General features: G+C 48.9%; 1 protein-coding gene across 2 annotated transcripts; it reads right to left on the reverse strand.

The window, feature by feature from the left end:
- Positions 1 to 226: 226 nt before the first annotated feature.
- Positions 227 to 7471, reverse strand: LOC141543142 (vomeronasal type-2 receptor 26-like). Of its 2 annotated transcripts, XM_074268046.1 has the most exons (3): positions 6205 to 7471; positions 4968 to 5088; positions 227 to 2230 (listed from the first exon to the last, which is right to left on the reverse strand). In XM_074268046.1, exons 1-3 carry the CDS (start codon positions 6577 to 6579, stop codon positions 1305 to 1307), a joined length of 1422 nt encoding a protein of 473 aa, XP_074124147.1. In that variant the 5' UTR covers positions 6580 to 7471; the 3' UTR covers positions 227 to 1304. The 2 variants fall into 2 exon arrangements, 1 of the variants encoding a protein (XP_074124147.1); XR_012482348.1 differs by lacking the exons at positions 4968 to 5088; positions 6205 to 7471 and adding an exon at positions 2614 to 3276 and having other exon boundaries at positions 2109 to 2230.
- Between the last annotated feature and the right edge of the window lie 19955 nt (positions 7472 to 27426).

The following is a 27426-nucleotide window of genomic DNA, read 5'->3' on the forward strand; positions in this document are numbered from 1 at the left end:
GGCCACGCTGAGCTTTTTCCTTAATTGGAATGAAACTCGGATATGGGGGGGTTAAGGAAAGAGGGTTGGAACAGCGTCCATTGGGAGTGCGGAACCAACTCAATCACCAAAAGCGCCGTGTTTGGGGTTCAGCGCCAAACCATGAGATCCATGTTGGGGTTTGGTCATTTGAATGTGTGGGACGGCTGTTAGACCCTCCTCCCCAAATTAACTAACCAGAGACATCTTCAGGTGCAAAGAGAAAGCATTTATTCAGTCCCTGCAGGGAAAGGTCCAGCACACCCGCCCTCAGCTCCCCCCATATGTCTGACCTGACATGCCAGGAACAGGACAGCTGGTTAGATGGCAAAAGACCCAAGCGTTTTCATCGGATAGACCCGAAGGAAGCAGCCATCATTGACCAATGGTCACCAACGTTGTCTGCTTCCTGTAGCAGACTTAGGGTCTCACCTTTAGAGACCTCCAGGCCTAAAGATCATGTGACTTCCTGTAACCTGGGCCCTAGACCAGATCATCCACAGAGCTCTGGGAATAGGGATCACGTGACTCAGGCCTAGTCTGACCTCCTCCATCTCCTAAACTCTTTGAGAAAACTTGATTTGATCTCCCTCATGAAGAATTGACAATGGCCACTGTCTTTGGCAAAAGGTAATAGAGCCAGCAAGGAAAGGGCTTTTGCCCGTTCCCGAGGGAAAGGACAAGTTCCCTCTCAGAACTCACAGTTAGCCGGACGAAGGGACCAGTCCGGGAGGTTGGCGTGTGCCCTTGGCTGGCAGGCTACATAGCAAAGGGATTTAGCAGCCTAAAAGCGTCGGTTAGCTAAGTTGGGCCTGGGACGGCCCAGGGTCCCTGCGCTCGCCGGCCAGGGGAGGTCGCCCCGAGCTGAGGGGTCCCGGGGCCAGGCTTCTCTCAGCATTTTGTACTTATGGCTTTTGCCATTCTGAGTAAGAACATAGGGACCTCGGGCACAGGGCGGAGAGACAAAGATTGCTCCTCCAAGCAGTGGAAACAGAGTTACAGGCAGCTCCCAAACAGCCGTGAGGGAGGCTGGGCACTGGCCCCACCAGCACCATGGTGTCCTGGCCTAGGAGGGCAGCTACTACCCAGGACGCAATCTTGTGTCTCCCTCCCTTCATCACCCACCTTAAACATAGTTCAGTAGGGGGTGAATGCTCTGCCCACCTCTACCCTATGCAAGAGTTCTCAAGCCCATTTCACAGATGAGGACCAGCAAGAAAAAGGACCTCCCCAAAAAGTCTAAGGCCCGAGCGGCCATGCAGACAACCATTCCCAGCAGAGACCCCTCAGCGGGAGTTGGGAGGGGGGCCTCTGGCAGGCAGCCTCCCCATGAGCCACGCCCTATTGTTCCTGTGGGGCCGGAACAGGATGATGACACATCTGGGCAGGAAGATGAAGCCCAGCAGAGCGGCATTGGAGGCCAGGATGCTGAAGGTCTGGACGGCCGCCGCCACTGCCCGGCCCTGGCTGTGCAGCTGGGCGGGCAGGGAGGCCAGCCACACGCTCACGCACACCGCCATGCTGAGCGAGAGGAGGTGGGCTTCACAAAAGCCCCCGGGGAGCTGGCGCGTCCAAAGGGCCAGCACAAAGCCAGCCAAGGCCAGGAGGCCCAGGAGGCCCCAGAAGCCCGGAGGCAAGGCCTCCCGACACTCAGGGGATACCGTGTTGGGGGCCAACGATGGGCTTCTGCTCTGGCTTTTGGGGGCAATCCCCAGCCACGCGATACAGATACAAACCTGGGCCACGAGGGGCCCTGCGACCATGGCTCGGGGCAGGCCAGGCCCCAGACACACCTGAAGGGGACCGCCTGGCCGCACTGCCCGGAAGGCCACGAGGACAGCAGCCGTTCTGGCCAGCACGCAGGACACCGCCGTGGTGAACGTGAGGCTGAGGGCCACCTGGCGGAGCCGGCAATCGAAGGGCCCCCGGGGGCCAAGGAAGAGAAGGGAGCTGAGGCTGCAGAGGAGCAGAGAGCTGAGCAGGAGGGCGCTGAGCCCCGGGCTGCTGGCCCGCACCAGGGGCGTGTGCCGGTGGTAAACGAAGACGCCCAGCACCAGTCCCGTGGCCAGAGACACACAGACCCCCAAGGAGGCCAGGACGGCTCCGAGGGGATCCCCAAACCGCAGGAAGACGTCGGGCTGCAGCTCACAGCGATCCCTGGATGGGCTGGGCCACGTGGTGTCATCAGGGCACTCCTTGCACGCTGGAGCATCTGATGGAAAGGAAGGGCCATGTTGGAGGGTGGGGCCACTCCGCCTGGAGTAATGGTCGGGGCAGCCGCCCAGGAGAAAGGCTTCAGAGGCTGCCGGAGTGGGGAGGGTGTGCTCTCTGTACCTGTCCATCAGGAGGCGAGGATGGAGCCCTAGAACGGGGCCCACGTCTTGCCCGAGGAGGCTCCGGTCCCTGTCTGGAGGAGAGCCGCAGAAGGGACCCAGAAGCTCTGACCCGCACGCCCATTCTGCCTGCTTTGCCCAGGTCGGGGCAGGACTGCTTGTCCCGAGCCGCCTCCCTGAAGCGGCCCCTTAACCGGACCAGTCTTTCACCCACTGCCTTACTCCCACCCCGCAAAAGCCAATGGCCAGTAAACCTACTTACTTACGTCGAGATCTGAGAGAAATCAGAGCATTTCTACAGAGCAGAAGGGCCCCCCAGAGGCACAAAGGAGGGGCCCCAACCTTGCACAAGGGCAAGTTTCTTGGTTCTAGGGAAGCAAGCTGTAATCCAGGAAGCCAGTTTTCCCTTCCCTTCTGCCCTTCTAGGCTGTCTCTCTCCATGTGTGTAGAGTGGGTCCCCTAGACACGGGGACAGTCTCAAAGACGGACGGAATAACGTCTCTCTCCTTCAAAGTATCCAAGCCAAGCTCCCCAAATGCCTCCGGCTCGAAACCCAGGTTACATTAGATTGAAAGATGTCCCAAAGGAAAAAGGGACTGGGGCAAATTCCTCAGCTAAATGGTTTCATTTCTTTTAATGTTTCCTTTTTAAGATTTAGAGGGGACTTACTGCAATCACATGATTAAGAGCCAATCCCTGACTGACAGTCAGAGCCTGGGACTAGGCAGTTTGCAGAGGAATTCCGTGCCTCCCGTAGCCGTGTTGGGCACAGGGAGGGGTAATTCTAAATCATTTGGAATTCACTAAATGCAGATTTTCAAAAACCGAGCTTCTGCCTCATTCCATTGATCAGCGAGGTGGGCAGGAATGAAAAGTGACAAATGTTGAAGGGGCAGTGGGAAAAGTGGCGCATGAATGGGCTCTTGGTGGGGCCGTGACTCAGGCCAGTGGTTCTAGAAAGCAATTGGGAAGTAGGTCTGGAAAGCTCTTACATTGTGTTTGCCTTTTGACCCATGGATAGCCGGTTCGGGTCAATACTCCCAGAGAGATCAAAGAAAGAACAAAAGGACCCTTTGTCCAAACCTATTTGTAGCAGAAGCTTGTTTGGTGGCAAAGAATTGGAAATTTGGAATTAAAACCCTGCCAAATGCATCATGATCTCTGCCGGCGACGAAATCCCATTGGGCTACAAGGTGGAGGGCGTGGTTTCTAGGAATCCAGGAAGGCTTGTGGGAAATCTTGCAGAGGGCCCGAAATCAGGAGGACTATGGATAGGATAGCAATATAGGGACAACAAGCAAACCCTCTGAAGGACTTGGGAGCCAACACGCTAACCGACCACAATTCCAGAAGACACATGCTGAAAGGTGCCGCCCAGCTCCCATAGAGATGACTCAAAGTCTACAGGGCACGGGCAAGGTTTCATTAGACTACATATTTTTGTAAAAACATTTGTTTTTCCCCTTGCCTTCTCATGATGGTAGCAGAGGAGAGGGGAGGAAGAGAAATCGGATCTTTAATTGAAAATAAATATATAATATAAATTTTAATCTAATTTTGAATTTGTAACAATGTTATTTATAAGGGATGGCCTAGATCTACTCTCATTTGCCCACCGCAGCTGAAGAACCCAAAGCCCTTAGAGATGGCAGAGATGTGCCCAACACCACGTACGGAGTGAGAGCTGGTATTTGAAACCAGGCTCTCTGGTTTCAGAGCCGACTCTTGCTACTCCTCCTCTTCCTTGCTCCCCTCCTTCACAGGGTTCCCACCCAGACAGACATGAAAGCCAGGGTTGCTCCTAAAGCTCACTGACGCTTTGGAGGTACCCAGGCCCTTCCTGGCCAAGCTGCCCCAGAGTAAAGAAGGCAATAGTGACTTCTCTAGGGGATTGGCCAACAAGAGCCAGGAGAACTTCCTTCAAATCTTGTGCAGACATGGAAATACAATGAAGCTCTCCTGAGCCTCAGAGGTCTAGCTAGGAGATCCTAGGATTGCGTGGACTCCGAGACAAAGTTGGCAGGAGCAAGAGCTCTGCCCAGCCAACCACAGAGAAGTCCAGTTCTTTGTGAGAAGACCCCAGAGACCCCCCCCACACACACACACATACTCATACATGGACAGAAATGACTTTACAGCTGGCCAGTCACGAGGACCGTCTCTTAGCGTCTCCGTTCTGTTCCCACTGACAGCACACTTTGTTCACTAGCAAGCCTGCGGTGAACAGACCAAGAGTCCCGCTTTCCTGATATGAGAACCAGCACAGAGGCCAGGCTTTGGTCCCCCAGCTAGGGCATTCAGAAACCCGGGGCTTGTGCACTCCTAATGATCTGCAGGCTCTGCCTTCAGGACCACGAGAAATGAGCCGAGGACAGACAGGGGCCAGCTAGGAGAGAAAGAATGAGTCACTGCTGGTCCCTGCACCAAGGGACACCTTGCGTGGGAGCTGTGGAGGGAGGGACAGAAAGGAGTACATCTTCCTTCTCACCCCTCCAGTCCCACTGCCCCAAGGCAAGATGAAGGGATCCGGCCAGACAAGCTCCTTCCCATTTTAAGTCTAGGACCTGATGACAGCGCTCCCAGGAAGAGCGGCTTCTGGCTTGGAAAGACCCTCACCTTTGTGTTCAGACACCTGTCCCACGGGGCACTGGAGACAAGCAAAACAGCAGCTTGCCTGGCCAATCTGGGAGGTCCTCCACGTGCCAGGAGGGCAGGTCTTCTGGCAGAGAGAGGGGCCCTGAGAGTGTGCATGGGAATATCATTAATGCAGGAGGCTCCGGACTCCAGCCCTCCATTCCACCCCACCCCCTCCCACAGCATCTCACTCAGAGCAGCCTCTGGCCCCCTTTGTCCATAGTGCTCGGCACCTTCCTAACACTGATCTGTCCCCATCCGTGATTCCGTGTGTGAAGAATGGAAAGTCACATGTTGCACCCCGGGTCTGGGGCTCTCAGAATCCTGGCTGTGCTACTTGCTGGCTGTGGGACCTGTGGCCAATTCCTTCTCTTTAAGAGCTCGGTTTCTTCATCTGTACAATGGGTTAGAGGGCTTTTCTGCTGTCCTTTAAGGACTAGGTCTGCTGTTTAATCTGATTGGTTAAGTCACACATACAGTTTGAAAACCAATGAAACCCAGTGACAGAGAAAGGGGCAAGGTTCACAGCCCCCAGAGCCTCCTCTGGCAATGGGAGAAGAGCCGTTAGGGGAGAATTGGCAAAACCTGGATCTCACTATGCAGTAAGGTCTGATGGAGATTGCAGTGCCCCCTGGTGGCCACAAGCCAAACTCCATGATCTCCAAGCCCTTGACCAGCCACTTTCTTCTCTTCATCCAGGAGTGCTCCTGTTCATTTATTTATTAGATTTTGGGGATCTAGGCTGAAGAGGAGATTCTTTGCCTTAATTGCTCCCTAGTCTCAGTTACTGAATGGGTGCAGCCTCAGTCAAACCAAGAGCTGTTGAAGACCTTAGCTTAAAAAGGCCAAGGTCTCCCATGGCATCCAAGGCCATCTCCAGTGGTCCCGATCTCTATCTGGACCCAGGTGGCATCGGAGGGAAAGCGAGGCAGGTGACTTTGCCCAGCCCTCCCTCACTTCAAGCCAATTCGCTTGCATGTCACGCCATCACCTCCCTGATGTCACGACGGTCTTCTTACTCTAGGCCATAGTTAGACTGATCTTGGGACTGGCGTCCAGTAAGCCCCCTAAATCTCTCTGTCCAGCCACAGCACTCCGGGGACGTGCGGGCCAAGTTTATTTCTCAGCCTTGGAGTAGACAGGGCTTTATAGAAATGAGACTAAGCTCCCTAAATGCCTTAGATGGGTAAGCAAATTAAGAAGTGACTTGTTTCTCTACCTGCTTTTCCATCCCTTCCAAAGTGAGTCCACTGGCATTCATCTGCAGCTGGTTTTCCAGGGCTGCCGTACCATTAAAGCGGGCGACTTCTTGGAAGGGAGGGTAGCCCTCGGGGCCAGGCTGCCATCTCATGACATCATAAAGAGCAGGAGGATCTCCGTGAGCATCAAAGAGCACCTCTTCCCCATAACTATTTCGGAATCTCACCCTCCTCAGGTAATGAAGGAGCTGGGGGCAAAGATGGGGGGGGGAAGTGGTGCTGTTGTCATGACATAAGGAGCACAGTCCCAACTCTCTGCAGCTGCAGAATATTCTAGGACTCCCCTGAGACGCAGAGAGAAACACCCATCCCCATGCACTACATGCACAATCCATTCAGGAGGCCAGGGAAGAGGCAGTTAAAGCTGCGGGGGAAGAGGTCTGAGCTGAGGGCGGAGACCGAAGAGGTGGCCAGGGATTCACACTCCTTCTCCTCCCCAAGTGTCAGCTTCCTCAGGCTGTATTTCTTATCCACCTCACAGAGTTGTTGTGAGGATGGAAAGGAGCCTTAGTTAGTGGGGTATCCTGAAGCTCCAAATACTTTATTTCCAAGGGACCCCCTTGGTGGCTGTATCATATCCCAAGACCTGGTAATATTTGGGCAACATCAAAGGCAGGTCTGTGAAGAGAAGGGTTAGAGTTCATCTGAATTTATGAGGGAGCCCAACTCCCTCCTTTACAAGGGAGAAGTAGAGGGACCGGGTGAGAACTTGGGAGAGGTTCCAAAGGGAATGAGGAGCAGAAGGTTAGCAGGGGCAGCTTTTCAACCTGCCTCCTCTAGCTCTAAATTCAGAAGGTGCCTGCCTTGTCCTGGACCAAGGTTTGCTTCCCGCACCTGCTCCTTCGCCAGTGCCTGATGTTTATGCCTTTTCCCCAGAGCCAAGCGACTTTTGCCCAGCTTTTCACAGCAAACACAGCCGAGGCTAGAGATTCTCTGCTACAAACTGCCAAGGGAGGCAGGTGTTGGCCCAACTACAGAGAACTTTGTCTTCCTGGGTTGCTCCATCTGGCACAAGCCAGACAGTGGCCAAGGACTTTCCAGATTGGTGAGCAGTCCATGCGGATCAGAACTAGGAATACATGGAGCCCAGGAAACCAAAGGCATTGCTCCAGATCTAGGGGAATCTCAAAGCTCGGGTCTTGGTTTTCTCCCTGCTGCTCATAAAAAGGGGAAGGAGTCAGGAGAGAGACAATCATTACAGAATAGGATTTCTTTTTCTGTAAGGGGAGGGAGGAGAGGAAGTCCTTGGTCAGGGACACTGTGAGGAAAGGCCAATGACCAAGACAAGTCGGCAGCTTTTTCTGGGACTTGGGGACTCGGGGAGCTGCAAAGCCACGGAACTGTCCCCATGTGAAGCCAGAATGTGGCTGAGCTGGAACCTGGCCTGAGGTCTCAATGACCCAGAGGCCGGCTCTCTACCCACTAAAATGTGTTGCCTGGGACTTGGCTCTGAAGCTGGGGAGTAAGGCTGACAACTTCAAATATAGGAGGGCAGCTTCCTAGCCAGGGACGGAGTGCACCTGGGGCTTTTGCCAAACCCTGTCAATGTCTAGGCAGCTCCGGGAGAAAGTCCCCTCTCAGAAACTTAAAAGAGTGGGTGGGCTCAGGTTCCCCTCGGCTCCCTTCTCCGGTGCATTCATCTTTGAGGGAGAGACGACAGATAGACAGAGGCAAGAATAGAAGTGGGGTAGGGAAAAGAAGGGGAAAAAAGAGGAAAGGGAGGAGGAGAGGAAAAAGTGACAGGGAGAGAATAAAGAAGGAAGGTCAGAGCAGGCAGTTCTCATGGTTTATACGTCATGCAGCGAGGGGCAGCCCTCCCGAGCCCAGTCTCTTTGTACCAGTGCCAGCCTCTGAATGTTAACCACCAAGTTATCAGACAGCATGCCCACTCAAGAGGAAGCCGTCCCTCTGAGATCTCCCTTCAGATCCCTCTGAGATGCCCCTTCACATCCCCCTTCAGGTCCCCCCCCCCACAGATCCCCCTTCAGATCCCTCCCACTTTACCCTCTCAGGTAGATCTGGGAAACCATCCAATTAGCCAGCTCGTCCCCCACACCGCCATTGACCTGAGCTGTGGAGAAGCTGGGACTCTTTCTGCCAGCTAGTGCTCGTCAAAGGGGAAGCTGCATCTGGACCCCAGCTTCCCCACTCTACAGACTGGCTCTCCGCCGGACCACAGTGCCCCGTAGAAGGCATAAATAATGTCACAGCGGGGCAGTGCTGGTGACCTGATCCTAACCCTTGGGCTAACGCACAGGCGCTTTGGCCTACGAACTGCCGATGGCAGTCCCGCTTGGAGCTCTTTGTCCACTCAGACTTTGAGAATGGGGCGCCCAGTGACAGGAGCCCGGAGAGGGTGGAGGGAAAGGGAGAAGAGCCCGGAAGAAGCTAGAAAAGGCTGCCGGTGGCCAAAGGGGTCTGGGGAAGATGAGCCCAAAGTGCCGGCCCCTTACCTGCCAGGGCCGGAAATGGGGCACGTCCGCACAGCTGCGGCCCTCAAAGGGCCCGGCTCCGGCCTCGCAGGTGGCCATGTCGTGCAGCGCGTGGGCCACGCTGGCCACGGCATTGGCCACGGCGTAGGTCACGCTCAGATCACTCATGTCCAAAAAGGGGAGCACCTGGCCCCGAAGGGTCTCTTCCCCGGTGCATCTGCGGGCTCCCCCGGCAGCCTCCGCTCCTCGCCCCCCTCCTCCTCCTTCCTCTCCCCCCAGCCAGCCTCGGGGTGCGGCGGCTCCTCCCGCCGAAGAGTTGGGGGACCACTGGCAGTGGAAGGTCTCCTCCCAGAAGGGCTCCAGGAACTTGTCCTCCGGGCTGCCGCCCGGGTGCAGCCGCCCTAGGAACTCGGCGAAGCCGGGGAGGCGGCCTCGATGGCCTGAGAAGGACAGCGTCCCGCTCAGGGCCCCGCTCAGGGCCAGGGCGGCGGGCAGCTCCGGCTCCCAGACCTCGCTGCTGATCCACAGGCGGCCTGGGCCGGCGCCCTGACGCCGCAGCTCCGCGGCCAGCACAAGCAGCTCCCGGGCAGCGGCGAAGACTAAGAGGACGCGGGGCTGGGCCGCGGCCAGGGTGCGCGCCGCCCGCCTCAGCTTCTCCGGCATCCGGGAGGGGGGCAGCTCGGCGGCCACATGCACGCACAGGCCGGCCGCCTCCAGCTCGAGCCGCAGAGCCCGCGCCCCGCGCCGCCCGTACTCGTCGTCCTGGGCCACGAGCCCCACGGCATACCAGGCCAAGTGGGCCGCCAGGCGCGCCATCCCCCGGGCGCGGGCCTCGTCCGGGGGCAGAGTGCGGAGGAAGGAGGGGAAGCGCCGCTTGTCGCTGAGGAGCGAGACGGTGGAGCCGTAGCTCACCTGGGAACGAGAGAAAGGCCCCCGGTCAAGGCCGGCACCCCGGACCGGACCCCGGGGCCACCCTCTGGCCTCCAAGTAATCTGTCTCCCAAAAGACGGCTCAGTGATACTGAAGGGAGGTCGAGGGGAGCCCAGGGTCTCGGGCTCCCCAGCTCCAGCCTCTTCCTTTTTTAATAGATGTGGACACTGAGGACCAGAAACATCAAAAACTCATCCACGATCCGTCCTCCCCCATGGAATACAGATGCCCGGGCCTTCCCCATTTCGTTAGGCCCTACACCTCCTCCACAAGTCCAGAGAGGACATTAGGCTCTGTTCTTGGATGCTGCCTGGGGGGGATGATTTAAAGACTCCCCTCTCCAGGACCCCCTCCCCCATGTAAAATTGAGCGTTACTTGGAGGTAAGGGTCCACTGAGGTCATTCTATTTCCCACCTCTTAGGGGCAGCTAAGTGGTCCAGGGCCAGAGTCAGGAAGACTCATCTTTCTGAGTTCAAAACTCAGACATTTACTAGCTTCGTAGCCCTGAGCAAATCACTCAACTCTTCTTTGCCTCAGTTTCCTCATCTGTAAAAATGAGCTGACACACCAATCTGGTATCTCTGCCAAGAAAATCCCAGATGGGGTCACAGAGTCCGAAAAGACTGAACAATCCCAACGAGCCTGCATGAGGCCATTCTACACTTGCTGCCTTTATCTGTTCTGGACTACGGTGGATGCACAATTGAAGGGAGACTTTTTTGGGGGTACTTACAGTCTGCTGGGAACTTAAGGCATCAACCCAAAGACCCATAATAGCACCTTACTTCTAACCCTGCTTCTGAGGTGTGATCAAAAATGGGGGAGGCCAGTGCAGAAGTGTTTGTGGCGGCCCTTTTTGTGGTGACAATGAGCTGGAAATTGAGGGGGCGTCCCTCAGCTGGGGAATGGCTGAATATGTTATGGGATATGGATGTTTTGGAATATCGTTGTCCTGTAAGGAATGATGAGCGGGCTGGTTTCAGAAAAGCCTGGAGAGACCGAGATGAACTGATGCCGAGGGATGTGAGCAGCACCAGGAGAATGTTGGTCACGGCAACAAGATCGTGACGGTCCACTGTGATGCACGTGACTCTTTTCAACAGTGGGGTTTTTCAAGGCAGCCTCTGAATGTTAACCACCAAGTTATCGGACAGCATGCCCACTCAATAGGAAGCCGTCCCTCTGAGATCTCCCTTCAGATCCCTCTGAGATCCCCCTTCACATCCCCCTTCAGGTCCTGAGAGAGAACTATAGAGACTGAACGGATCAAAGCATAATATTTTCACCTTTTGTTTGTTGTTTGCTTGTTTTGGGGGGTTGGTTTGTTGTTGTTGTGTGGGGGGGGATTTGGGGGGGTTTTCCCATTGATCTGATTTCTCTTGCCCAGCAGGATGGAAATATATTTAGAAGAATTGCACATGTTTAACCTATATCAGATTTTTGCTGCCTTGGGGGTGGGGAAGTAGAGAGGAGAAAAATTGGAGCACCAGGTTTTGGGAAGGCAACTTATTTTCAAGTTTCTTTGCATGCATTTGGGGAAATAAAACAATATTATTGAAAACATTTTCAGGAGACGCTATGAGGTTTTCACTTTCTTGGTGGTATCTGAGCACAGGTTGGACCACTCAGGGGCATGCATGATTTTTGTGTGTGATTGTAACTGATGGTCACCGTGCTCCCTTTCAACCCTCCAGTTCAATCAGGCAACGAGCACTTATTAACAAGCACTATGTGCCAGGCTATGTGCTCAAATTGCTAGGGATCCAGAAAAGGACAAAATCCTAGTCCTTGGCCTGCAGGAGCTCACATATAATGTGCTCTGCCTCTCCTCAAGTAGCCCAGGAGCCTTCACACTAGCTTCTCCCGCTCCCACATCCACCTGCTGACCTACTTTCCTCTCAGTCAATCACAACCTCAAGGGTGACTTGGATGGTTTTTCTGATGGACTCCTCTCAAGCCCAGCCTTCCACCTTCTTGCATGTGCAAAGTACATCGTTTTCCTTTAACCCACATCAGTCAGTCAGCACACACTGATTAAATGTCCAATTTGTGCCAGGCACCTTACATTCTCGTCTACGAGTAAACATCCCCAAATCAGATACGGCCCGGGGTTCCAGCCTGTCAAGATCACTTAGAATCTCGGCTGGTATTCTGTTCCCTTTCTTTCCTTGTGGAGATTCAGAGGGGTTCAAGCAGGAAGGACCCCTAGAAATCATCTAATTAAGCTGGAAAGAGTTTAAAGGGTTTTTTCTGGTCATTTGTTGTTGTTTTACAGATTTTATCAGATAAAAACAACTGAAGTCTAGACATTTCAGATGCTAGTTCACTTCAGCTCTTCCTCTGAGGTGACTTTCTTGCTCAGTTGGGAGTCTGGGGCAAACTGGGTTAGATATTCTTTGGCCAGACACCTCCGAGTCTTAGATACCTCATTTGTCAGCAGCTTTTTTTGGCTTCACGGGAGGAAAGAAAGGAAGTAGCTGTGAATTCTGAAAAAAGCTGGAAATTATAGAAATGTGCATCATCCGTTTCTAAATGTGTCTCATGTTTCTAGGAGAATGCCTAAGAGAAGGGGAGATGTGAGGAAGGACTCGGTGCTGGACAGTCAGGGCATGGGGTGGACACTTACCTGGGGAATCCTGTAAAGGCCCAGCCACGTGGCCATGGGGATGGACAGTGCAGACCGATCCTCTCCAAGGATTGCAGCCAGGGGGGTCTCAGGGGGAGCACAACCATAGTTAGGGACAGGATACCCCTGGCCTGTCAACAGGGCCATCGTCCCCCACAGAGCTCCCAACTCGGAGCTCCCAGAGTCCCAGATGGTGAAGCCCAGAGTAAAATTAGGAAGAAGCTGAGGGTTCTTGTTGATTTCCTCAATGGTGAAGACAAAACTCTGGACCATTCGATAATGAGCAGAGGAAAACCTAGATTAGACAGAGCCCAATCACATGTACAAGGTAAGCTCTCCATTATCACATAAACCCCCAAATGGAAAAGGCCTTATTAAGCACCTCATCCAACCCAGTTGGAGGTGGGGAAAGCCACTTGGACCCAGGTCATCTGCCCACTGCCTCCTGTGGAGGCAGCCTGTTGGACAGTTCTCAAAATTAAGAAACTTGTCCTTGCATCCAAGCCTAAACTTGCCCATGTGCTAGCTCACTCTGCTTCTAAAGTTCTAGTTCTGCTCTTTGGGGTCAACCAATTCATATGCGTTTATTAAGTACTTCCCACTTGCCAGGTTCTGTGTTACATGCTGGGGATACAGAGATAAATAAAATGGTTCTTTCCATCCCTATACCACTTTTTATTCTATTTGATGAAACAACAAGGACAACTGTAAGCAGACCAAAAATATACAAAGTAAACACAAGAGAATGACTGCTGAGAGACACAGTCAGCAGGGCTCTCTCTCATGGACTAAGTGTGGTTGAGCTGGACCCAGAAAAACTAAGGAGGGTGGGGAAGGGCTTGAGCCAGAGGGCTAGCCAAGGACTCTGCGTCTGTTCCCAGAGACAACAGGAAGCCCTTAGAACAAGGGAGTGGCTGGTCACACTTGTGCTTGAGGAAAATCACTTTGGCATTTTAGACCGGGGAGGAGAAGAGTCAGAAAGAGCAGTTAAGAAGCCATTGAAACAATGCCAGCAGGAACTAGTGAAGACCAAAAATAAGATTGGGTATGGGCTTGGATGGGGGGAAGGGAGGATGATGTGATGTGGAGTGTTCTAGATATTCCACAGTGGTATTGTGGGGATAGAATCTAGAAGACCACAGGGTCATAAATTTAGGGTTAGAAGTATATACCTACCTTTAAACCCCTCACTTCCCACCCCTTTCCCTGCCATTTATTTTTCCAACAAGGAAATGGAGCCCCTGGAGGCTTGCAATATGCCAAGTTTCTGATTGGGATTTGAACTAGAACCAGGGCCCTTCCAACTGTACCATACTGTCTTCCCTTGAAGACCTGTACGATTGCCTGGAACATGGCCGGGAGAGAGGAAAGAGTCTCACAGGACTCCAAAACTGGCAAGCTGAAAGGATATCAGGGCCATCCCAGAAAGAGGCAAGTTCAGAGAAGATGGGGTGCGTTTGGCAGAAAGAAGTTAAGCGTGGCTTTGAGCAAATTGAATTGGCGATGCCTATGAGACACCCAGTTTGAGATTTCCCAAAGGCAACTGGCAGTGCAGGCCTGGAGCTCAGGGGAGCAATTCACTGACAGAAATAGATCCGAGAGTCATCTTCACAGAGATAATGATCGAACCCATGGGAGTAAAGAGAGCCCTCAGAGGAAGGGCAGAGAGAGAAGGAAAGAGGACCCCGGAGAGAGCCTTGGGGCTCACCCCATTTTGGTCATGTCACCGATGATGGTCCAGCAAATAAGACTGAGAAAAAGTAGGCAGAGATGAAAGAAGGACAGTGAGCTGGGGTTACATCATCCCAGAGACAGAGTCTAAAAGGAGACGGTCAGAACAAATGCTGCGGAGGCCCAGCAGGCTAACGGCTGAGACGAGCTTTAGTCATGAAGTGAGCAGCTCTGGGGAGAGCAAGTGCATCTGAGAGACGCAGTCAGGTACCGGAAACGGAGGGAGTTAGGAACGGGAGGAGAGCAAAAGGAAGGACTCCGTCCTCCTCAGATTCGGAGGAATCTGGCTGCGAAAAGGACTGAGAGGAGAGAATAGAAAGGCAAGGGAGGATTTCCCAAGGATGGCTTGGAGGGAGGGAGGAGGGAGTTCTTTCATATTATCTGGAAAGGACTGCCCGCTCGCTGAGGATCACGGGACCTTGAAGGCCTTGGGCAGCCTCATATCGGGTCACCCCCAGATGACGAGACCGAGACAGTGGGACTCAATGGGAAATTGGAAGCGTGGTGCAATGTGGCGAGCCCGGTGCCACTGAGTCATAAAGCAAACAAAGACAGGGAAAATGGATACTTAAACCTGTTGGGGTGACATCTAAGTATGGACGAGACAGGAGCGAGTGTGCAGGAGAAAGGGACATGCCATTTTGAGCAGAGACAGGACATTTTCACTATTCATTCTCCTTGCTCACTCCCCAGAGATGCTACGGGGTGGCCAGGGCCAGCTTTCCTTTGTCTAAAGCCATGAGCAGGACGCTGATGGACATTAACACCTTCATGACCGGCGTTGGTTCTCCCAACCCTTTCTCCCTCCCTCCCTCTTGACTGAACGTCTGCTGACTCGATTTCACACGATCCCCAGCCCCAGGCTCCCAAATTCCTAGCAATAGCCCTGGACACAATGGGGGTTCAGCTTGGAGTACAAATATATAAGAATTAGGTTCATGCCGTTGGCGTTAGAAGCAATCTCACTGGCCATAGGAAGATAGAGATCTGTGTTAGGATTTGACCAGAGGATGAATAAACGGGGTCACGTGTACAAGCACATGGCTAAGAGAGTTAATGGCTCACTTCCAGGAATGGGGAATTGGGATTTTAAAATAGAGGGATAACTGCACAATAGCCCAGGACTGACATTTGGGTTATTTGGCCATGGGTTCAAATCCTGACTGCTGTTTCTGTGTGTCCTCAGTCAGCTCTTTGCTCTTTCCTGGACTTTAGCTGAGCCCTTTTTAAAACAATTCTCTTGAATTTCAGTGATCTCCATGATCCTTACCAACGCAACAGGGAGAGAGTTCTGACTGAATCAAGAGACACCTCGAAATGAAGCCACCAGTTACAAGAATTTCACCCTCCACCAGCACTTAGCCTGTCCTCTCACTTTGTCCCCCGCCTCCCAGTTTGCTCTTGGCTTACCTCTCTGGCTTTGACTGGGCACCCAGAATCCCTTGGGGCAGGAATTGGCGAGGATGTCTACAAACAGCAAAGACACCTCCCAGGATAAGATCCCCCAATCTCTGGAAGTCAGGCTCCCCTCTGCCAAAGCCATGGCTCATGAAGAGACTGGCGTTGGTGGAGGGCAGGGACAGAAGTAGGAGCAGTAGCCCAGGGCTCAGGGGTAGTGACATTGTTGGCCTCATTGGACAGGCAAGGTCCTTATGTCTCCTCCTGGTCTGCTCCCCAGAAGCCTCTGGGATTTCATACAAGGGAATGGCAGTCATTAAAAGTTCCTGGTCCCAAACCCTAGGGAGCCAGCTGAACTCCCAGGCTCTCCCCTGGCTGTACTTCTGGGATGCTGACTTGTAGGGCAGGGGCCCTGGGGTGCTACTGCAGCAGACACAAGTGGCTCAGAGGCTTGGGGATTTGACAATTGGTCCTCTCCTCTTATCCTAGTCTCTTGGGGCAGCCCCATCAGGGGCTGTGTCAGGGCCCGGGAAACCCCAGAGTGTCAGATAAACCAAGAAGAAGCTCTCTACCCCCTTTTAGTCAATCCAGCTTCCAGCTGATTCTGAACTTCCCCTGGGAAACTACCATGATTCATAGAAATTTAAGCTGGAGCTGGAGGCCTTAAGATTTTCAACAAAACAAAACAAAACAGACAGATGAGGAAACTGAGACTCCAAAAGGGAACATTTTTAGCCCTTTCCAAGGTCAGCTAGGCCATAAAGTTCGTGGACTTCACAGGATGCAGAGCAGGAAGAAATCCTGGGCCCAACCATTCTGGGCCCTTTGTTTCCAGGTGAATCTCTCCGAGATTCAGGGAAGGGAAGCTTTTTGCCCCAAGTAGCACAGGCCAGGTGTAGCTAATAAGGGAGAGCAGCAATACCTCCATCCTCGCCCTTAAACTCGAGATTTGGGACAAGAAGAGTGCTTAGCACACTGCCTGGTGTATAATAGGAGCTAATGAGAGTTATTAATGAATACGTGGTCATTGACTGACTTGGACGGAACAGACTCGCAGCAGAGTAGTAGAGTGCCCAAGACCCAAGGCTTCTGCCCCATGGCTGAGACCAGCATTGCCTCTGGCCTGGACCACGGCAGGAGACTGACTGGTAGCCGGGTTCTCCGCCTCCAGATCCATCAGGCCCTGGCCTGTAACCCCTAACATGACCGTACTGCTTACCCCAGCTACAAACTTCTTATCCTGCCTGGTCAGCTTTCCCTTGCCTATCTCTGGCTCACCCCAGCCTGGAAACCTGGAGCAAACCTCCCCTCACATCTTTCACTGAAGTCCCCCCTCCCTTCCAGACTCAGAACAGGTGTTGCCTCCTGGCATCATGAATAGAGAGCTTGGGCAGCTGGATGGTGCAGTGGATAGAGCACCAGCCCTGGAGTCAGGTGGACCAGAGTTCAAATCCAACCTCAGACACTTCATGCTTACAAGCTGTGACCTTGGCCAAGTCACTTACCCCCAATTGCCTCTCAGAGCAAACAAACAAAATGAATAGAGACCATAGCAGCCAGGATCTGAGGTCGTAGCACGTCTGACGCAGGGTTGGCTGTGTGACCCTGGACAGGATTCGGAGCAACTCTCTGTGACTCCAAGGTTCAGAGAAGGTGCCCAGCGCTCCGTTAGGGACTTGGTTTGGGTTTGGTTTGGTTTTATTCCTATTTTAAAGGGTATAAAGGATGTCCTGGTTCACCAGGAGCTCTTGGGTTCAGCCCAATGGGGGCAGGCGGGACGTTTTCTTGAGCATCGCCATCCCCACGCCAGGACTTCCATTGCTCAGGGGGCCCATAAGAACTTGCTACTTCAGATATCTTTAACATGAAGAAGATCCAACTCACTTCCAGTTGATCAATGATGGTCAGAAACAACTACACCCAGAGAAGGAACACTGGGAAGTGAATGTAAATTGTTAGCACTGCTGTCTATCTACCCAGGTTAGTTATACCTTCGGAATCCAATACTTAATGTGCAACAAGAAAATGGGTTTTACACACATATATTGTATCTAGGTTATACTGTAACACATGTAAAATGTATGGATTACCTGTCATCTAGGGGAGGGAGGGGAAAATTTGGAAAAGTGAATACAAGGGATAATGTTGTAAAAAAAAATTACTCATGCATATATTCTGTCAAAAAAATTTTATAATTATTAAAAAAAAACTTGCTACTTCAGGGCCTCCATCAAGTTCTCTAATATTTTTGACACATTTCATTAAAAGATCCGCTTTTTCACGTGCGCCATTTCAGTTCAACATTAGGACGCTTTAGGCAACTGCCTTTACTGTAAATGTCCTATTCAAATCGGGCCCGAAACTTCCATCAGGAAATTCTGCTGACTCCATGACGGATTTATGTTATCTGATCTCAACTGGGTTCCCCTGCAGCAAGGCAATCAAAGTCGACTTATCCCACTGCTTTTCCAAATCTTTTCATCCTTCTCAAACCTCCCGCACTTTTCCCTTCCCCTCACTGGAAAAAAAAGTCATTTTCTGAGAGTGACTTCATGTTCCCTCTTTCTCACCTCAGATCCCACAGATGCTCTCGGCAATGACCTCCTCCTTCGCTTCTCTCTCAGAAGATGCAGTCCTCTTTACCAAGGCTAGCTCCTCCTCCTGCACAAGTCCTCCTGTCTTCCCCAACAGATTACCCCCATTCTCTCATGAATCTTGAATCTCTCCCCGCCCATTGGCTCATCTCTACCACCCAAGTCTACATGCCCAAGTCTTCCTCATCTTTGGAAATCCCTCCTTTGGTCTATCCATCCACACTACATCTCCTAGGTCCTTCAGCTTGATAAAAATCTCCATACTGTGCTCTCTGCTTCCTCTTTTTAATTCCCGGCAGTTCATTCCAACAAAACTCCTCTCTCCAATCCCACTGATGATCTCAATCACCAAATCAAGCCTTTGATTAACCCTCATTCTTCTTGACCCCTCTACAGCCTTTGATACTTGTCAATCACCTTCTTCTCCCGGACACTTGATTCTCTGCGTGTTTTTGGGACCCTGATGTCTTATGGTTCCTCTCTCACCGCTCTGACTCTTCCTTTTTTGTCTCCTTTGCCACATTTTCACCTACTTCTGATCGCTAACAGGGGGAGTGCACCAAGGCTTTGTCCTGAGCCCTGTTTTCTGCTCTTTCAAGACTATTTCCTTGGTGATCTCGTCGGCATCCTAGTTTCGATCACTGTTCCTGTGCAGATGACTCAGATTTCCTCCTCCATTCCTCATCTTTCTCTCTTCTCCCTTTAGATAATATTGAATTGGTCATCCCGATGATATCTTCAACTCAACATGTCCAAAGCTGAGTTCATTTTCTTTCTCTCATTCTAATTGCCCTTATACTATTGAAGGTCCTGACATCCTTGCACATCAATTGCTCCCTGCCTCTCACCTGTCTCTTCTTCTCTGACACCACCAGAGTAGCAGATCCGAGGGGGATAGCTTTAGGTGGTCTGGTGAAATAAAAAAAAGAGCGTGCAGTGAGGGGGAAGAAATTTCTCCATCCCCATAAAAAGTCAACAGGTGTCCAGCAAATTCAGCCTTTTCCCAGTGATTTGTGTTGGGTGCCCCCCCTCAGGTACTGGAAGGAATGGCATTTCAGTTCTCGCTATATCTTTGAATGAAATAAAAGGTTATTAATATTAATCGGTTCAATGGCACTGGGACACTAGTCACCGTGGCTAACAATGGGGTAGGGGGAGGCAAAAAGACATAAGAATGAGGGTTCAAACTGATAGAAGCAAAGAAAGATGCTAGAACCCTAACCCTAGTCCTAGATTCTAAAAAGGGGGGTGGGAATAGCAGGATATGTAGCCAGGCTTGGCCTGGAAAGTGAAAATATAGCAATTGCTACATGTCTTCTTTAGGAGGTAAGTGGCGGGTAGCATTGGATCCTGGGGAAGGAAGCAGCTCCTCCAAGGATGTCCTCCAAAGGAGGTGCTGATAGAAGTCATCCATCCAGGAAATGTCAAGTAAAAATGAGTAGTGGGAGGTGAGGCAGCACTTTGTTTTCCTGATATTGAAAAGAGAAAGAGCAGCTCTCTTTCCAGCATAGGTTTTAGGAAATGAGAGCTCAAAAACTTTGAATCAAAGTTGTCAACTGTGACTCATATATCACCAGGGCACAAATGATTGTCCTGATCCTCACCACAGGAATTGGGGTGTCTTCTGGAAAAACTTGGACACATTAGGGATATCACTGGTGTTCTCAGCCATACTGCCTGCTGCAAGTAAAAGCATCAAAAGAGAAAAGTAAATGTGGGCAAAGAACTATGAAGGTGCTATAAGAGAACAGGCTTTGAATTTCTGGATAAGTATTAAAATACAGAAAAGAAGGCTCTTTCAGTGTTCGTAAGAAAGTCCTAACCCTAACCCTAACCCTAACCCTTTTTGATTATGGTACTGCATATTAAATGAAAATAGCTTTAAAATGAAAAAAGGAGGAGACTAAGAAGAGTGGTCGTATATCCCCAGCAATTTAAATACCATAGCAAGTAGCTAAGGGAATTGAATAGCAGTTGAGGTGCTCAGAAGTTCAAAGAACACAAAATCACAAAGGATAAGCAACAGTAAAATTCCTGCCCTCAGAGAGCCACAAATGATTCCACCATCTAGTTAAGGAGAATGATGAACCCCTGGTCTCCCCAATCACCAGGGCATTTTGCATCCTTAAGTCATTCCATTTTATTTAATTTTATACATACTATAAGATATGAGCTCCTTGGAGGAAAGGACTGTTTTGATTTTTATCTTCCCATTTCCAGTTTCTATATAAGCATGTAATAAATGTTTTCAAATTCCATTGAATTAAATACGTAAGGACAACTGTAAATCTTAATGCAAAAGAACAAATTTTACCTGATAAGTATCACTGAGCCCTGGTGAAATTAGACCCATAACTAGACAATGGCTCTGGAGGGATACACATTATTCCCAAGAGATCAATAAAGGGATGACTGAGTTTTCACAAACATTACACAACAAGAGATCTTTATCAGAGGAAATGCAGGAACCAAAGAGTTGACACATGGTAGTGAGCATATGAATCCAACATCGTAGGAAGCAAAAATAAATTGACAAGATAATATTGTTTTTGGAGTACACTACTGAAGACCCAGCCAGAAGGGGAGGAATATTTAGAATTCAGGAAACAGGTCCCAAACACAGTAGTGTGGACCTTCAGTTATTCAAAGCTAGATAACTTGAGTTCTCTGCCTTTATAACTGTGTCTCTCTATCTCTTTGTGTCTCTGTCTCTGTCTCTGTTTCTCTCTTTCTTGAAGAGAAAGAAAAAGAGCAGCTATTCATTTATTGTCCTATCTTAATGATACTCCAATGAGTAATTCTCAGAAGAACTATTCCAAAATTTCCTCCACAAGCTCAGCCTTTAACTTTCTTCATGATTCAAAAGTCTTGGAGGATGTGCCACAGAGAGAAATGCTTTTAATAACCAATGATTTGGGAAGTCTTAAAGTCCCCCCCCTTCCCCCCCCCCCCGCTTTTTAAAGTCTTCATTTCAAGGCTCAGCCTCTGACTGATGAACTTTTTCCACCTCAGTTTTCTCAACTCCTCAAAAAATGGATAATAATAAAAATACCTCCCAGGGAAATTGTGAAGACCAAAGGAGATAATATTTATAAAGTGCTTAGCACAGAATGGGACACATAGTAGGTAATTAGTGGATAGTATTAAGGTCATGGAATAAAAGTACTTTTGAGAGTCTGTGGACTGCCGTCTAATAACCTTGTGGTGAATGGAAGACTCTGTGACTGACCAGAGAGTCCTCAAGCTGCTTCTGTTATGCTTCTCTGGCCTTCTCAGCTGTTCTCTGCATAATTGGAGTCCTTTATTCATAATGTCGAGAGAGAGATTGTGTTGTAAAAAGGGGATGGGGAGCTTAAGATCCTTCTGTCCTCAGAGGTCATGTAGCCTCAGTCCTTGGTTCAATCATGGGAGTTTTTGTGGGGCCGATGCTACGTAGAGACTGAGACAAGAGTATGCCACAAGTTGTATGTTGGTGACAGAAATGGTTGCGTTTTTCCCTCCCCTGCATTAAAATGACGAAATATACTATTTATGAAAATGAATTGATTTTAACTGATTAAATGGAATTAGGCACTAGTCAACAGAGCCTTAAAAAAAGATGGGAAGGAGCATACAGGGGGGAAAGGCATCTCTTCTCCTCTGCCATTAGCTTGGACTTGGTGGGGCTCACAAGAAGAACCTTCCCAGAAGGAGCTTTTCCTAAGGGGGAGAGAGGGGGGAGGATATCGTAAGATGATGGTTATCTTTTTCAATTTGTCTCATTAAGCCCTCACATAAAGTTTGCCTTTGGAAGTCTCTGAATACAGTTCAGTCTCAAATTTCCACAAACATGAAGAATGGGTTCCCTGAATAGGATAATATCTGAAGGAAGCTAGAAAGCATTGCCAGAAACAAAGTCTTGATAAGCAACTGACAACCCATAATTGTGGGTATATTGTTTTTAATCACTGTTCTCCACCAAAGACAAGAGATTCAGAAAAGTTTGTTTTAAAGAGAAAACAATTGGTTCAGAAAATATTGCCTGCTGATGAGAGAGCACTGTGCAGGGAAAATCAACAGTATTTGGCATTAGAATAGAAAGAAAGGAGACTCAGAAATAAACTTGTGGCTTCAAAGTTGGGAGAACGGTGATGTCATTAGCAAAATTCACACACACATATCCCCACACACCAGGAGATCCAGCGCACTAGGTCTCAGTGGGAATCATATCTTGTAGCACTTTTAAGGTTGAAGAATACTTTCCTCACAATTTTACTCAATGAAGCAGGAAGCGGAAACAAGACTCGAGCTTCAGATAAATCAAGGGAAGTTCAAGAGCTAAGGTACAAGGCAGAATGTTTCTCCCTGGCCATAGAGAGCACAATTAGGAGCAAGGAAAATTAGGTTAAAAACTGCACAAACACATAAAACATGGATGCTGGGACCAAACCTCCACCTCATCATGTGCTCTGGCCGGTCTGTATAGTCTCGGCTGCTAACCCCGCTGTCTGATCCACAGACACTATCCCCTGCCTTTCCGGGGTAAAGTTCACTCTTTTTATTATGTCAGAGGCACTCACAATTATCCTCAAGGAGAATGGCGAACTGAAGTGGAAAGAGCATGATATCTGGAGCAAGAGGTCCTGAATTCAAATCCTGCCTCAGGCACATGGTCTTTGTGTGTCCCTGGTCATGTCACATATCCTGCTGGGACCTCTTTCTGGCCAGATGACTTCTGGGGTCCTTTGAAGCCCTACCATCTGTCACCCCTCTGGGATGGAGTTACTGACAGCTTGCAAAGACATTCACATGCTCTCCCTCATTTGAGAGGATACTGGAGATGGGAACATACCAGAAATTGTCTAGTCCAGATGCCTCAACTGAGGCTGGAGCACAGTGAGCTGTTCAAGCATGCTGGGCCCCCCTCCTGGAACCAATTTCCAGGTCTTGGGCCCAGTGCACCCTGTCCTGGCCAGAGCTGAAGTCAGGCTTGCCTCCTAGACTATCTCCATCATGCTTGTTGCGCACAATTGGGAATCTGGGGCTCCTTTTTTGGATTTTCTCCAAAATGTGGGATGTTTCTACCTACCTATGTTAATTTTTCTTCCAATCCAAAGGTCAAAGGGGAGGGGAAGTAAGGAAACAAAAACCAAGTGACCTCCTTCCTTCCTCTGCCCCATTATGTTTCCTTGGTGGTAACAGTGGCAGAAGAAACTGGAGGAGGATCAGGAAGGGGGTAGAAACAAAAGCCACATCAGCTAGCAATAAGGGGCTTTTAAATTTTCCAAGTTTCTTACAATATTATCTCCTTTGACCCTACCAACCCAGGGAAGGAGGTGCTCCTACTCTTTTTACAGTTGAAGAAACTGAGGAAGCCAGAGGCTGACACAGTTAGCTAGGATGGAGTTGAATCTGGGTTTGAATTCTGATCATCCTACTTCCAGGTCCTTCTCTCTGTCTCTGTCTCTCTCTGTCTCTCTGTCTCTCTCTCTCTCTCTCTCTCTCTCTCTCTCTCTCTCTCTCTCTCTCTCTCTCTCTCTCTCTCCTCAGAGAGAACAAGAGCTTCCTGGAGGCAAGGGGCTGCACTTCTCTTTTATTTGTCTTTGTCTTTCAAGAGCCCAGGCGAGGGCCACCCAATGACTGGGGGTGAAGGGCCACTGCATCAAATGCTCTGCCTGGTCATCAGCTCCCTATCTTTTATTGGCTCCTTGATGGGAGGCAGAGCAGGTTTGCCGGCCTTCCTGGCTCACTCTTATCTCGTCCCCCCAGCCTCTGAGCTGAATCCCTCTCCCTGGATTGTGGTAGCTGCAGGGCAGAAGCAATTTTTCTTTTGATCACTTACACTCCCTGAGCTTACCACAGAAAGCGCTTACTAAATGTTTATTGGATCAGACATTGTTTCTGAACCTGCTGCTGCTACTTGTACTGTTTCTGCTCTTGCTGCTACTATTACTGTTCTTGCTACTGTTATTGTTTCTGCTCTTGCTACTGCTACTGTTTCTGCTCTTGCTGCTACTGTTACTATTTTTTCTTTTTCTTTTATTTATTTTTAAAATTAATTTTTATAATTATAACATTTTTGACAGTACATATGCATAGGTAAATTTTTTTTTACAACATTATCCCTTGTATTCCCTTCTGTTCTGAATTTTCCCCTCCTTCCCTCCACCCCCTCCCCTAGATGGCAGGCATTCCCATACATATTAAATATCTTATAGTATATCCTAGGTACAATATATATGTGCAGAACCAAATTTTGTTGTTGTTGTTGCATAGGAAGAATTGTATTTGGAAGGTAAAAATAATTTGGGAAGAAAAACAAAAAAAAAATGCTCACAGTTTACACTCATTTCCCAGTGTTCCTTTTCTGGATGTAGCTGATTCTGTCCATCATTGATCAATTGGAATTGGATTAGCTCTTCTCCATGTTGAAGATATCCACTTCCATCAGAATACATCCTCATACAGTATCATTGTTGAAGTGTATAATGATCCCCTAGTTCTGCTCATTTCACTCAGCATCAGTTCATGTGAGTCTCTCCAGGCCTCTCTGTATTCATCCTGCTGGCCATTTCTTACAGAACAATAATATTCCATAACATTCACATACCATAGTTTACCCAACCATTCTCCAATTGATGGACATCCGTTCATCTTCCAGTTTCTGGCCACTACAAAAAGGGCTGCCACAAACATTTTGGCACATACAGGTCCCTTTCCCTTCTTTACTATTTCCTTGGGATATAAGCCCAGTAGTAGCACTGCTGGGTCAAAGGGTATGCACAGTTTGATAACTTTTTGGGCATAATTTCAGATTGCTCTCCAGAATGGTTGGATTCTTTCACAACTCCACCAACAATGTATCAGTGTCCCAGTTTTCCCACAGCCCCTCCAACATTCATCATTGTTTGTTCCTGTCATCTTAGCCAATCTGACAGGTGTGTAGTGGTATCTCAGAGTTGTCTTAATTTGCATTTCTCTGATCAGTAGTGATTTGGAACACTTTCATATGAGTGGAAATAGTTTTGATTTCATCATCTGAAAATTGTCTGTTCATATCCTTTGACCATTTATCAGTTGGAGAATGGCTTGATTTCTTATAAATTAGAGTCAATTCTCTGTATATTTTGGAGATGAGGCCTTTATCAGAACCTTTCACTATAAAAATGTTTTCCCAATTTGTTACTTCCCTTCTAATCTTGTTTGCATTAGTTTTGTTTGTGCAGAAACTTTTTAATTTGGTGTAATCAAAATTTTCTATTTTGTGATCAATAATGGTCTCTAGTTCTCCTTTGGACACAAATTACTTCCTCCTCCACAAGTCTGAGAGGTAAACTATCCTATGTTCCTCTAATTTATTTATGACCTCGTTCTTTATGCCTAAATCTTGGACCCATTTTGATCTTAGTATGTGGTGTTAAATGTGGGTCCATGCCTAGTTTCTGCCATTACTGTTACTATTCTTGCTACTATGTTACTGTTTCTGCTCCTGCTGCTACTTTTACTGTTCTTGCTACTATGTTAGTTTCTGCTCTTGCTGCTACTGTTACTGTTGTTGCTACAATGTTACTGTTTCTGCTCTTGCTGCTACTGTTACTGCTTTTGCCACTATGTTACTGTTTCTGCTCTTGCTGCTACTGTTACTGCTTTTGCTACTATGTTACTGTTTCTGCTCTTGCTGCTACTGTTACTGTTCTTGCTACTATGCTAGTTTCTGCTCTTGCTGCTACTGTTACTGTTGTTGCTACAATGTTACTGTTTCTGCTCTTGCTGCTACTGTTACTGTTCTTGCTACAATGTTACTGTTTCTGCTCTAGCTGCTACTGTTACTGCTTTTGCTACTATGTTAGTTTCTGCTCTTGCTGCTACTTTTACTGTTCTTGCTACTATGTTAGTTTCTGCTCTTGCTGCTACTGTTACTGTTCTTGGTACTATGTTAGTTTCTGCTCTTGCTGCTACTGTTACTGTTTCTGCTCTTGCTACTGCTATTGTTTCTGCTCTAGCTGCTACTGTTACTGTTCTTGCTACAATGTTACTGTTTCTGCTCTTGCTGCTACTTTTATTGTTCTTGCTACTATGTTAGTTTCTGCTCTTGCTGCTACTGTTACTGTTCTTGCTACAATGTAACTGTTTCTGCTCTTGCTGCTACTGTTACTGTTGTTGCTACAATGTAACTGTTTCTGCTCTTGCTGCTACTGTTACTGCTTTTGCTACTATGTTAGTTTCTGCTCTTGCTGCTACTGTTACTGTTCTTGCTACAATGTTACTGTTTCTGCTCTAGCTGCTACTGTTACTGCTTTTGCTACTGTTAGTTTCTGCTCTTGCTGCTACTGTTACTGTTGTTGCTACAATGTTACTGTTTCTGCTCTTGCTGCTACTGTTACTGTTCTTGCTACTTACTATGTTACTGTTTCTGCTCTTGCTGCTACTGTTACTGTTCTTGCTACAATGTTACTGTTTCTGCTCTAGCTGCTACTGTTACTGCTTTTGCTACTATGTTAGTTTCTGCTCTTGCTGCTACTGTTACTGTTCTTGCTACTATGTTAGTTTCTGCTCTTGCTGCTACTGTTACTGTTTCTGCTCTTGCTACTGCTATTGTTTCTGCTCTAGCTGCTACTGTTACTGTTCTTGCTACAATGTTACTGTTTCTGCTCTTGCTGCTACTTTTATTGTTCTTGCTACTATGTTAGTTTCTGCTCTTGCTGCTACTGTTACTGTTCTTGCTACAATGTAACTGTTTCTGCTCTTGCTGCTACTGTTACTGTTGTTGCTACAATGTAACTGTTTCTGCTCTTGCTGCTACTGTTACTGCTTTTGCTACTATGTTAGTTTCTGCTCTTGCTGCTACTGTTACTGTTCTTGCTACAATGTTACTGTTTCTGCTCTAGCTGCTACTGTTACTGCTTTTGCTACTGTTAGTTTCTGCTCTTGCTGCTACTGTTACTGTTGTTGCTACAATGTTACTGTTTCTGCTCTTGCTGCTACTGTTACTGTTCTTGCTACTTACTATGTTACTGTTTCTGCTCTTGCTGCTACTGTTACTGTTCTTGCTACAATGTTACTGTTTCTGCTCTAGCTGCTACTGTTACTGCTTTTGCTACTATGTTAGTTTCTGCTCTTGCTGCTACTGTTACTGTTCTTGCTACTATGTTAGTTTCTGCTCTTGCTGCTACTGTTACTGTTTCTGCTCTTGCTACTGCTATTGTTTCTGCTCTAGCTGCTACTGTTACTGTTCTTGCTACTATGTTAGTTTCTGCTCTTCCTGCTACTGTTACTGTTCTTGCTACAATGTTACTGTTTCTGCTCTTGCTGCTACTGTTACTGTTGTTGCTACAATGTTACTGTTTCTGCTCTTGCTGCTACTGTTACTGTTGTTGCTACAATGTTACTGTTTCTGCTCTCGCTGCTACTGTTACTGCTTTTGCTACAATGTTACTGTTTCTGCTCTAGCTGCTACTGTTACTGCTTTTGCTACAATGTAACTGTTTCTG

The sequence above is a fragment of the Sminthopsis crassicaudata genome, chromosome 5 (assembly GCF_048593235.1).
Source record: "Sminthopsis crassicaudata isolate SCR6 chromosome 5, ASM4859323v1, whole genome shotgun sequence".
Taxonomy (NCBI): Eukaryota; Metazoa; Chordata; class Mammalia; order Dasyuromorphia; family Dasyuridae; genus Sminthopsis; species Sminthopsis crassicaudata.